General features: G+C 39.6%; 1 protein-coding gene across 1 annotated transcript in view; it reads left to right on the forward strand.

Annotated features, from left to right (window-relative positions):
- Nucleotides 1-7,109, forward strand: part of DCTN6 (dynactin subunit 6) — a 20,550-nt gene extending 13,441 nt beyond the window's left edge. The window contains exons 4-7 of the mRNA XM_066380282.1: nucleotides 655-743; nucleotides 2,653-2,700; nucleotides 4,238-4,380; nucleotides 6,570-7,109. Coding sequence (XP_066236379.1) covers nucleotides 655-743; nucleotides 2,653-2,700; nucleotides 4,238-4,380; nucleotides 6,570-6,668 — 379 coding nt within the window. The 3' untranslated portion in view covers nucleotides 6,669-7,109. The remainder of the gene's footprint in view (nucleotides 1-654; nucleotides 744-2,652; nucleotides 2,701-4,237; nucleotides 4,381-6,569) is intronic.
- Nucleotides 7,110-12,243: the final 5,134 nt, after the last annotated feature.

Below are 12,243 nucleotides of genomic sequence, written 5' to 3' on the forward strand. Positions count from 1 at the left end.
TGGAATTTGTAACAAAGACCTTGGGAAAATATTTAACTGATAAAGAGATTTTTTGTCTTAAAGCTTACTTAAGATTGGGGAGTTTCTTACTATATTAAGCAGTTTCTTTTTAAAATATATTTGGCACCTTAAGTGTAAGTCAGTTAACAACAGCTATATTCTGAAGTAACTCAGCTGTCCGGGATAAATCACCAGTCGTTTTTAAATGACTTCCTCCTCTTAGACCACAAACATTTTATGTTCCAAATATTTCAACTAACAGCATAACATAATTATTTTATGTGAATATCTGTTTATGATTGATTATTAAGAATGGAAAATTTTCAACTTAGACATGATTTTGACTCCAATTCAATAAGCTAAAAGTCAGAGCCATTCTCTTTTTTTACTTGTCCTGGAGAAGTCTCTCTGAGCTTTGAGTTTAAAAAATAAAAGGAAGGCTGTTCTCTATCTACCTGTGACTTCTTTACGTTTTAGTGGTTCTTTTTAAACTTTGAATCAAGTATAAGGGATACATAATTCATTTGCAGTAAGAATGACTACATATTTTAAGCTCGATGTAGGTAAAATAGAGAGAATGAACCCATGTTCTAAAACAGGAGAATTGTATATTACATTATTGACTTTTTGATGCTTTGTTTCTTCTTTTTATAGTTACCCCGATAATATCACCCCTGACACTGAGGATCCAGAACCCAAACCCATGATCATTGGCACCAATAATGTATTTGAAGTTGGCTGTTGTATCCTTTACTATAATTTAAGATAAATCATTCCCAGGTGTCTTTTATTATAGTACCTAAGACCGTTCATAGAAATTGTCATAATTTATCAAGTACATTTATTATAGATATATATATTTTTTTCTTTTTGTATTTTTCTGAAATGAGAAGCATGGAGGCAGAGAGACAGACTCCCACATGCGCCCCACTGGGATCCACCCAGCATGCCCACCAGGGGGCGATGCTCTGCCCATCTGGGCCATCGTTCCATTGCACTGGAGCCATTCTAGTGCCTCAGATGGAGGCCATGGAGCCATCCTCAGTGCCTGGGCCAACTTTGCTCCAATGGAGCCTTGGCTGCTGGAGGGGAAGAGAGAGACAGAGAGGAAGGAGAGGGGGAGGGGCAGAAGCAGATGGGCGCTTCTCCTGTGTGCCCTGACCGGGAATCAAACCCAGGACTTCCACATACCAGGCTAGGGGTTGGGAACCATTTTAGCTGAGAGAGCCATGAACGCCCCATATTTTAAAATGTAATTCCATGAGAGCCAGACAATGACCCGTGTACCTTATGCATTATCCAATAAAAATTTGGTTTCTCCCGGAGGACAGCTGTGATTGGCTCCAGCCACCCACAACCATGAACATGAGCAGTAGGAAATGAATAGATTGTAATACATGAGAATGTTTTATATTTTTAACATTATTTTTTTTATTAAAGATTTTTCTGCGAGCCAGATGCAGCCATCAAAGAGCCACATGTGGCTCGCAAGCCATAGGTTCCTGACCCCTGTACCAGGCCAACACTCTACCGCTGAGCCAATTGGCCAGGGCCTATTATAGATATATTAATTATATTTTGGGGGCAGGGCCATCCTGTTATTTGAGAAGATTTAGTTGTAGTATATGAAAAAAATTATCCCATCTCTTCCACTAAAAAACCCAGTAAAGGAGTAAGCTATTTTCAGACACGCTTGCACACATGTGTACACACATGGACACACCTTTAGCTCAGCATTTTGAAGGCACTCAAAATGTAATTTTGAGCTCAGATCATGTTCCTGTTGTTACAGCTTGTTGTCGGGTAGTAATGACTAAGTGACAGTAGACAGGAACAGTAACCCAGGCTTCTGTCCTGGGTTAAGAACCACAGCTATGGCCACGTGATTCCTATATAGATTTAGGTTGACAGCACATTGTCTGATGCAAGGAGATGGTGGATGGGGATGAAAGTATTTTATTCTTTGTTTTTTTTTCCCCAGAGTGTCACCAATTCTTTTGCTTGATTGTGTACTCTAAAAAGATAGTAAAATCTTTGTATGGTATCAGTAAGACATTGTTTTATAATATAAAATACTTGGAGGGGTAACAAATCTAAAAATGTGTAACAATAGCAAAATATTTAAATAAAACATAACATGTACTATTACAACCTTTAAGCAGTCATTTAAAATTATGTTTTTAACAATTTTAATGATACATAATAATGCTTAGAAATGTAAAGGAACCAAATAAAGTGGGCTACAAAAGTTGATACAGTTTGACTTTGCAGTTTGAGTCCCAGTTATATAAAGGGAAATATATATAATTACATAAGGATGTATCAAACCATTAACATGTTATGATTAAGTCATTGAGTGATAGATACTTTTAACTTTATTAAAACAATTGTGGAAATATGTTACTCTCAGAATTGAGATATAGGTGCTCATTTCTTTTAAAAGATAGAAGTCATTTATTTATACTTGGAGATATTTCTATTTAAAGATTAGAACTTTACGTCCAGACTCCCCTGAGCAAGGAGCTCTGGCTGGGCCGAGCCTGCTGGCCCTTCCCACGCCTCCGTCCTCTGTCCCGGGGCAGGATGAGGTCAGAGCGAAGTAGTCGGGAAAGAGGAACATACTTGCAGTGTTTACTTAACTCTGGCTTACAGATTCCCAAGCCATGAAAATGGGAGATAATAATGTTATCGAATCAAAAGGTAAGCCATGTTGGGAGTTTTCTCGTGACAAGGGATCCCTTCCTTTCTCCTGTGGGGTCTGGGATACAACCTTGCTGAGAGCTCAATGATGGTTAGCAATTTTAGCAATAAAGTCTCTTTTGTTTGTTTAGTGTTAGGAGGGGAGGCAGAGAGAGACTCCTGCATGCGCCCGACTGGGTTCTACCCGGCAAGCCCACTAGGGGGCAATGCTCTGCCCATCTGGGGCCCTTGCTCCATTGCAACCCAAGGGGAGGGGACGAGAGAAAGAGGGAAAAGTGAGAGGGGGAGGGGTGGAGAAGCAGATGGGCGCCTCTCCTGTGTGCCCTGACCCGTAATTGAACCTGGGACATCCACACGTGGGCCGATGCTCTATCACTGAGCCAACTGGTAAGGGCCAATTAAGTCTTTTTTTTTTTAAGATATGTACATTGTTTTGTTAGACATAACGCTATTGCACACTTAATAGACAGACTACAGTGTAGTGTAAACATAACTTTTTTGCAGTGGGAAACCAAGAATTTCTTGTGACTCATTTTATTGCATTGCATTCGCTTTTCTGTTGTTCTCTGGGGCTGAGCCTGCCGTGTTTCCGAGGTGTGCCTGCTCAGACTGCGGCACAGTGGCGTGCGTGGAGGGAGGGTACGCTTGGAAGTGGACTCGTGTAGCTGGGAGACTAATTCTTTGCCTTTAAGGAACCCCATGGGTAATACACTTAATACATTAAATTCAAATTTCTGCTGTGTATATATACTTAAATCAGAACTGAACTTTATGAAAAATTCAAATGAAAGTTTGAAAAAAGACTTCTACTAAACACTAGTATCAATGATAAGTTAGTTGATAACATCATTGTGGAGTTAAAGAAAAAATCAGTTTTGATAGCCATTTGCTTTTTTTAATTTCAGGTCTACTGCCCTGGCCAATCAGAAGCAAACCTAAGCTACTTATAAACAGTTCCAGGCAGGGGGTCATATAAAGTCACCACCACAGCTGGGGAGCAGCTCCAAGGGCTTGTCCCACAAAGGTCCCAAGGGACCTAACCATTGGGACCTCTTTAGAATAATGCTTTCTCTTTCTTGGTTCTGATTGGCATGAAAGAAAATGCTTCTCTTTTTAAATAATAAGACTTTTTGTGACTCAGCTTCATGCTTTTATTTTAATGTGGATTACCAATTGTTATTACCATCATTATTGTCATTTTCTATTTATTAAATACTTGCTATGCGTCGAACCTGTGCTGAGCACTATATGGTTGCTATCCATTTATTTCTTACAGCACACTGTGCAGTAGGGTGGCCTCTTTATTTATCAAGAAAGTTGCTCAGAGAACGTATAGTGACTTGACCAAGGTCACACAACTAATCAACAGCAGAGCTCTGAAAACTAGTCTGGTACCTATGCTATACAAATTCTGAAATGAAGTATTTCCTTTCTTTCTTAAACCAGTTTGCGTTTTTTACCTAAATCATCTTAGAAAAAATAGTGTTCTAATCATTTGATGTCTTAAATTGTAATTCTTCCCATGTTTTTACTGCAGCATATGTAGGCAGAAATGTAATATTGACAAGTGGTTGCATCATTGGGGCTTGCTGCAACTTAAATACATTTGAAGTCATTCCCGAGAACACGGTGATCTATGGTGTAGACTGCCTTCGTCGGGTGCAGACTGAGCGACCACAGGTACTAGAAGCTCTAATGAAAGAGTTCTAGGGCTGCTGATTTCCCCAAAATACCCCCCCCCTCTAAATCAATCAATCAATCAATAAAGTCAATTCACAATACATTTTCAAAACTAAAAATAAGTAAAAAGAAATTATTAAAATAAAATATCACAGAAATATTCCTAAAGTGGTCTGTAAGTTACATAAAAAATACTTGCAAAGATGACAAATCAAATAGGTACAATCAATGACAAATTGATTATGGAAACAAAAACTCAGAGATATTATTCTTGGTCTTATGCATTTCCACTGAACATTTATTACAGAATCTGAAAATGTATTGATTCCACATGAAATATCAGTCTTCAAGGGTTAGGAGTGACCCTACCAAATTTATACTGGACAGCCAGTTGGGGGTCTATCAGTTAGTTACTGACACAGTCAGGTTGAGAATAAGTACAGCTGTGAATATGCAAGTATGTTTGGATAACTTCCTGGCCTATGAGAAATGACCGTCTCCCAAGAACTAAGAGTCACGAAGAGGAGGGATCTGGAGTTTCCTGTCAGGGTAGCAGCCGAGTAAGAAAGGGTTGGGACTTCCCGCTGACGGAAGACGTTCGGACTGAGATCTGGAGCCCCTGTCGGCACCCTCAGTTTCCGTCCTTAGTTCCGCCTCTGAAAGAAAGTGTTTTTCATGACATTTATCACTTTGCCTCTGCTTCTTAGCCAATTTCATCAGAAATTTAAACTCCAGTTCTTTCGGGTTATTCTATTTCTGTAACGTTTGGGCTTATATTATTGCTGTTATTCTAAGCAAGTATTTCTTCTGTAGACTGAAAAGAAAATAGGAACCGGTCCAGTATTTTTCACTATCTGTCTACATAACAGCAAACGTGATTCCAGAGGGAGAAATGAAGCTGGGGCGGGGGAGGGAGGCCAGAATTAAGTGAGCAAGGGTATCTGAACCTCAGTACACACTGGCAGGCGGCAGTTCTCCATGTTTCAGGGCTCAGGAAGGTCGTGCAGAAGTCCTCATTCAAAAAGGACTCCCCAGACTTCGTGAATCAGGGTCGAGGGCTAAAAGTTCATCTTTTTCCCAAGTACCCGGGGGGAGTTTTATACTGAGGGAAGTTTGGGCAAAGCTAGTGTGTGAAGAGTGAAGATCAGATGAGTACTGCAGATGTGTGCTCTGTGGGTCTTGTGAAGAGCAATGTACTCTGGGTATTTTACCATGTTGACTTCTGTAATTGGAACTTTTTAACATTTTTGAGGCCAAGGTAAAATCTATAAAAGCAATGTTGAAAACTGAATCATATATATCTATATATTTTATTGATTTTTTTTTTTTTTTTTTTTTAGAGGAGAGAGAAAAAGAGAGAAGTGGGGGTGGTGAGGAGAGGGAAGCACCAACTCATAGTAGTTGTTTCTCATATGTGCCTTAACTGAGCAAGCCCGGGGTTTGAACTGGCGACCTCAGTGTTCCAGATCAACACTTTATCCACTGTGCCACCACAAATTGGCTCATATGGTTTATATATATATATGTATCTTTTGACTTTTTTTTGAAAGATTCTCCTACGTGAGTACTGATATCATATATCAGAAAAATCCATGATTGACTTTTCTTTTAACCAAACTTAATATGTATGTTTATTGTAAATTGAAAAAAAAAAAGAAGATGGGTAAGCAATAATAATTCAGTGATAATCGCCTGTAATTCCATGACCTAGTGATAATCACTTCTACATGTACTCTTTTTTTGTTTTTGTTTTTATTAAGTGAGAAGTGGGGAGGCAGACATACAGACTTCTGCAGGTACCCGACCGGGATCCACTGGCAAACACCCTATGGGGTGATGCTCTGCCCATCTGGGGCTATTGCTAGACAAATGAGCTATTTTAGAACCTGAGGTGAGGCCATGGTGCCATCCTCAGCACCCAGGGCTAACTTGCTCAAATGAGCCATGGCTATAGGAGAGGAAGAGAGAGAGAGAGGGAGAGAGGGAGAAGGAGAGGGAGGGAGAGAGGGAGAGAAAAGGGGGAGGAGTGGAGAAACAGATGGTCGCTTCTCCTGTGTGCCCTGACAGGGAATCAAATGCGGGACTTCTACATACCGGCTGACACTCTATCACTGAGCCAGCAGGACAGGGCCTTTTACTTGTACTCTGAACTTTTGTCTCTATAGTCAGTTCTTTATCTTCCATTTCAGCCCCAGACACTACAGCTGGATTTCCTGATGAAGATCTTGCCCAACTACCACCACTTGAAGAAGACTATGAAAGGAAGCTCAACTCCGGTGAAGAACTAAGAACAAGTTATGACATCAAGATAACATTTGTCTTTGACCACTGTCTTCTGGAAGGGCCACATAGTCTATGCCCTCTTAGTAGGACACAGCATAATACAAGTTGACTTTATTTTGTAAAACTGAGTGAAAAAGTAAAGTGAAAGATTTTCATTGTACCTTTCTCTATAATTTATATAAAATGTATTCTTTTCCTATGTCCTTGTTCCTCTTCTGATAATTTACAGATCTATCAATAGTTTTCTTTTGTTATATATAATGTATTATTTTCCTATGTCCTTGTTTCTTTTCTGATAATTTACAGATTTAGTTTTCTTTTGTTATATAAAATGTTGGCCACAAAGGTCAGTTACACAGAAGACTACCCATGACAAGAAAGGGCATGTTGTTATATATTTATATTCTGCCATATACTACTAAACTAAATAAAGATGTCCATGACAGGACTTTCAGTGAGCATACTTTAATCAGATGATCTACTTACATTAGCTTGCCCAAAAATAACTCTTAATTTCTATTATGTACTAGTTGTACTAGAGCTAATGTGTTTGCCTTTTTCTTTGGTGGATTTATAGCTTTTTAAAATTTCAGGTGAAATTTTAGCAGCTATTTTTGTTCCCAAGAAAAAAAATATTTTTTTTTCTTTTTGGTAGAACAGAAAGGTCAAGAAAAGATATATTCAGTAGAGTACAAAGTCAGAAAGAATGGCGTCGGCCCTGGCCAGGCGGCTCAGGTGGTGGGAGCGCCGTCCCGACATGCTGGGGTCGCAGGTTCCATCCCTGGTCAGGGCGCGGAGAAGGTCAGCCAGGGACGGTGTGGGTGGCTGCAACAGCGGATCATGTCATCTGTTTTCTCTCTCTGTCCCTCTCCCTCTCTCTCTACAGGGAAAGAATCAATAAAAAAAAATTTTAAGTTTAAAAAAAAAAAGAATGGTGTCTAATGAAAATGACAAGTGACCATTGCGTGGTTTTCCTGGATTTCTGAGGACCAAGATACTAAAAGATTGTGATATTTATGTATTTATGACACCCGTTCCTACAGCAAGTAGTGGTGTTTGTTTTCCTTTCAGTGGGGTGAGAACTCAGGGTACTTGTGGAGCAAAGTGAGGGCATAATTCTGGATTCTGACAACCCTTTCGTCCACCCAAACTTTCGCATTTGTCTTACACCTAATTCTACAGCTTTCCTCCTTGACAAAGACCTGATAAAGACCCGTCTCTCTCACATTTCCCCCAAGCATTCAACTTCTTTTCATAGAGATTGCCACCCTCTACACTCATAAGTGTATGGTTTGGGTAATACTGAATTAAACTATATAATCACTCAGTACAACTTGCATAAACGAGTTTGGGAGCAAGTGACTGACTTTCAGAACGCGCACAGCTCATTTAGGGAGAGAAGGGATGAACCTGTCAGGGACGGACCTATTTCCTAGTCGTAGACGTTGGGTGGGCCTCAAGCTACAGACATATTATTCACACAGAACAGAAACTGGTTCCAGGGTCTGAGCCATAGGAAAGCGGAATTCAGTTAAACAAAAAATCTAATTCAGAAACTTAGCCCTCAAACTCACATGAAAGTAGCGCTGAAATTCTTTAGAGAGAAACGCTAACAACAAGATCTGAACCACCCTTACTCTGCCAGATCTCCAGTAGGACCAGCGACGCTTCTCCGTGGGAGGGTGTCACGCCTGAGCCTCCATGTGGATGTGGTTAGTGTCATTGGCTCCACTCCTGGTAAATGCTCTAAAATATTAACATATATCTCCCTTTGAAGGAGGCAGGAAAGGAACTGTTCCTAGTTTGTGTTTAATAAAACACCGAAGCCTAAAGTAGCCTTAATATGGGTCAGATTACTAAGGATAATAAATTCTCCGAAGAACCCATTTGCTAACCAATAGGGGGAAAGCTATTCTGTGTCCGGGTGCTCTCCGTGATAAAAACAGCAGGTCTCCCCTGGGGATTAGAAAGCTGTAAGATTAAAGTATTTGAAAGAGATCTTCACTTACCTTTATTAATGGTTGGATTGCACACCAAGAATTAGCCACCAAAATGACAAAAGTGGTGGCGCTTGAGGGTGGGCCATGGAATTAGAAGTACTTCCTCTCCACCCCCTAAATTGTCTAAAATGAAACTATATTACTTTTATTACTGAAAACAGCAAAAGCCCACCATAATCGCCCACCACAGTTAATTAATAATAACACACAGAACCAGTTTAATGTTTTAGGTAGAAAGACCTGAAGATTCAACAGAGAAGTAATTCTTATTGAATTCAGTGGGAACTCCAAACAATTCTTTTACAATTTTCCTATTGTTTCAATGTTTAGAGGCCAGATGGGAAGACTGACTTTGTGTTTACCTCTGTGGTTAGTGAACCTCCGTCATCATGCTCAATGTATTTTTGAATTGGAAAAAGAATGACCCACACCTAATCCTATTTAATAGTCTTTTTCATTTTAACTGTATCATAGTGCAAGAAGAAAAGTTGGAAAGCTCTTTACTGAGTTATAGATAAATTATTAAATTTTGCTTGTGTTAGATGACAGAAAATCAAGTGCATTTGAGTTTTTAATATTGAAATACGAAGGGGGAACAATCATGCTGTAAATGATATTTTATAAAGTTACCTTCCTTCTTTGACAATACATGAGGTCCCCTTTCTTATAGTTCAAGCTTTGCATAAAAGAAGAGCCACATTGCCTGGCCTGTGGTGGCTCAGGGGATGAAGCGTTGACCTGGAACGCTGAGGTTGCTGGTTCGAAGCTCTGGGCTTGCCCGGTCACAGCACATATGACAAGGGGGGGGGGTGATATGTAAAACTAGTAAATAAAATGAAGAAGAAGAAGAAGAGGAGGAGGAGGAGGAGAAGAAGATAGAAAAAAATAGGTGATTGAAGACGTGGCTGAGTTCAACCTTAGAGCCTACCTAACTGTCTAAACATGTTAGTTGAATTAATACTTTTTCTCACTATGTCAGCAAGTGTGAGTGGGATTTTCTGTTGAAGGAATTTTGTATCCTAACTGATACAAAATATCAAAAATTACCAAGAAATTTAGCCTCAGTTTTTTGGTGTCCTACTCTGTTGATGTAGTGAGCATGTGCCTGGTCTGTCTATTGAGCAATCCAGCACTACCAGCCACTGCATGAATGGCAAATTAAAGAGGGACAAGAGTGTATCGATCAGGAGGCCAGGTAAAAAGCCTTGTTACCAAGAGATGATGGTGGCTTTGGGATGTAGCAACAAAAATATAGACAAATGAGAAAATTAAAGATATTTAGGAAGTTAAATTGATAAGATTAAGGGTTGGACTAAATATTGGAAGAACGGATAGACAAGATGCCAAGTATAACCCAAGGGTTTCTATTTTGTGTAACTGAATGGTGGTCTACTCACTAAGCTCTAGAGAGCACAGGAAGAGGATCAAGTCTGATATTGAAGAACAAGAATTCAATATTGGGCCCTGGCCGGTTGGCTCAATGGTAGAGTCTTGGCCCAGCACGTGGATGTCCCGGATTTGATTTATGGTCAGGGCACACAGGAGAAGCAACCGTCTGCTTCTCCCCCCCCCCCCACTCGCTTCTCTCTGTCTCCTCTCTCTCTTTCTCTCTTCCTCTCCTGTACCCGTGGCTTGATGGGAGCGAGTTGGCCCCAGGTGCTGAGGATGGCTCCATGGCCTCCCCCTCAGGTGCTAAGAAAAGTTTGGTTGCTGAGTAATGGGGCAACGCCCCAGATAGATAGAGCATCGCCCCCTAGTGGGCTTGCTGGTTGGATCCCAGTCAGGGCTCATGTGGGAGTCTCTCTCTCTGCCTCACTTCTCTCACTGAATGAAAAAAAAAGGATTTGATATTGGACACATTGATATTGAAGTACCTTTGCATATCCAGTTTAGATTTTCTATAGCAGCTTGAGACATAATTTGTTCTTTTAAAGTACACAGTTCTGTAGGTTTTAATACATTCAAGTTATGCAATCATCATTATTACTTTTAAACATCTTAATCACTCCAAAAAGAAAGCCCCGGGCCCATTAGCAGTCATTCCTCATTCCTCCTTCCTCCTAAACCCTGACAATCACTAATTTAATTTCATTTTCTGCGGATTTTCCACTTCTGGACATTTTATATAAATGGACTCATACAATGTAGTCTTTTGTGACTGTTCAAATTTCCTGTTTTTGTAAAGACCAGTCATTGGATTAGGGCCTCATGGCTCTATTTAAACTTTATTACCTCTCACATTTGACCTATGGTGATGCAGTGGCTGGTGTGTCGACCTGGAACTCAGGGGTTGCTGGTTCAAAAGCTGGTTGCTGGTTGATGCTTCTTGCTCCTTCCCCCCTCTTTCTCTCTCGCTCTCTCTCCTCTAAAATGAATAAATAAAATATTTTTTCAAAAATAAAGTAAAATAAACCTTACTGCCTCTGTAAAGAGCCTAGTTCCACTTAGAATAGTGTTTTCAAGGTTCATGTTTTAGCAGGCATTGGTACTTCACTTTAATGGCTAAATTATATTCTATTATACAAATAACCTCATTTCATTTGTCCATTCATCAGTGGATGGGCATCTGGGTTGTTTACATTTCTTTTACTATTATGAATAATGCTGGTTTGAATATTCAATCCATTACCTAATCCAAGGCCACAAAGATTAACATTTTCTTCTAAAGATTTTACAGTTTTAACCTTACATTTAGGTCTGTGATTCATTTTGAATTAACTTTTATATATGGTGTAAAGTAGGAATTCGACTTCATTCTTTTTCATGTGGACATCTAGTTGTCTCCGTACCTGAGTTGAAAATATTATTCTTTCCCTGTGGAGTGATCTTGGCACCACTGTCAGAAGCCAACTGATCCCTGGCCAGATAGCTCAGTTGGTTAAAGCATCATTCCGATATTAGAGGATGCCAGTTGGATCCCCAACCAGGCACGTACAGAAACAGATCGATTTCCTGTCTCTCTCTCTCTCCCTTCTTCTCTCTCTTTAAAATTACACCAAAGTTGTAGGTTTGATACCCGGTCAGGGCACATATAAGAATCAACCGATGAATGCATAAATAAGTGGAACAACAAATTAATGTCTCTCTCTCTCTCTCTCTCTCTTTCTAGAATCAATAAATAAAAATTTTTAAAGTATTTTAATAATAAAAATATTTTACACATTATTTTTTTTTAGTTTTATTTTATATATTCATTTTAGAGAGGAGAGAGAAAGGAAGAGAGAGAAACAGAGAGGGAGAGAGAGAAGGTGGGGAGGAGCTAGAAGCATCAACTCCCATATGTGCCTTGACCAGGCAAGCCCAGGGTTTCGAACCGGCGACCTCAGCATTTCCAGGTTGACACTTTATCCACTGCGCCACCACAGGTCAGGCCTACACATTATTTTTAAAGTATTTTGATAAAATATATATCACATAATTTAACAGATAATAACATCATTGAATATCATAATTGAACCATCAGGTAAAGGAATTAAAGTAAATTTACAGAGAAACATGACCTTATCCTTTAGGAAGAACTTTTTAATCTAAATGGGAGTATAATGAGAATAACAGGTATCTATGTATATTTATTAAAGCT

This window comes from Saccopteryx leptura, chromosome 4 (genome assembly GCF_036850995.1).
Source record: "Saccopteryx leptura isolate mSacLep1 chromosome 4, mSacLep1_pri_phased_curated, whole genome shotgun sequence".
NCBI lineage: Eukaryota > Metazoa > Chordata > Mammalia > Chiroptera > Emballonuridae > Saccopteryx > Saccopteryx leptura.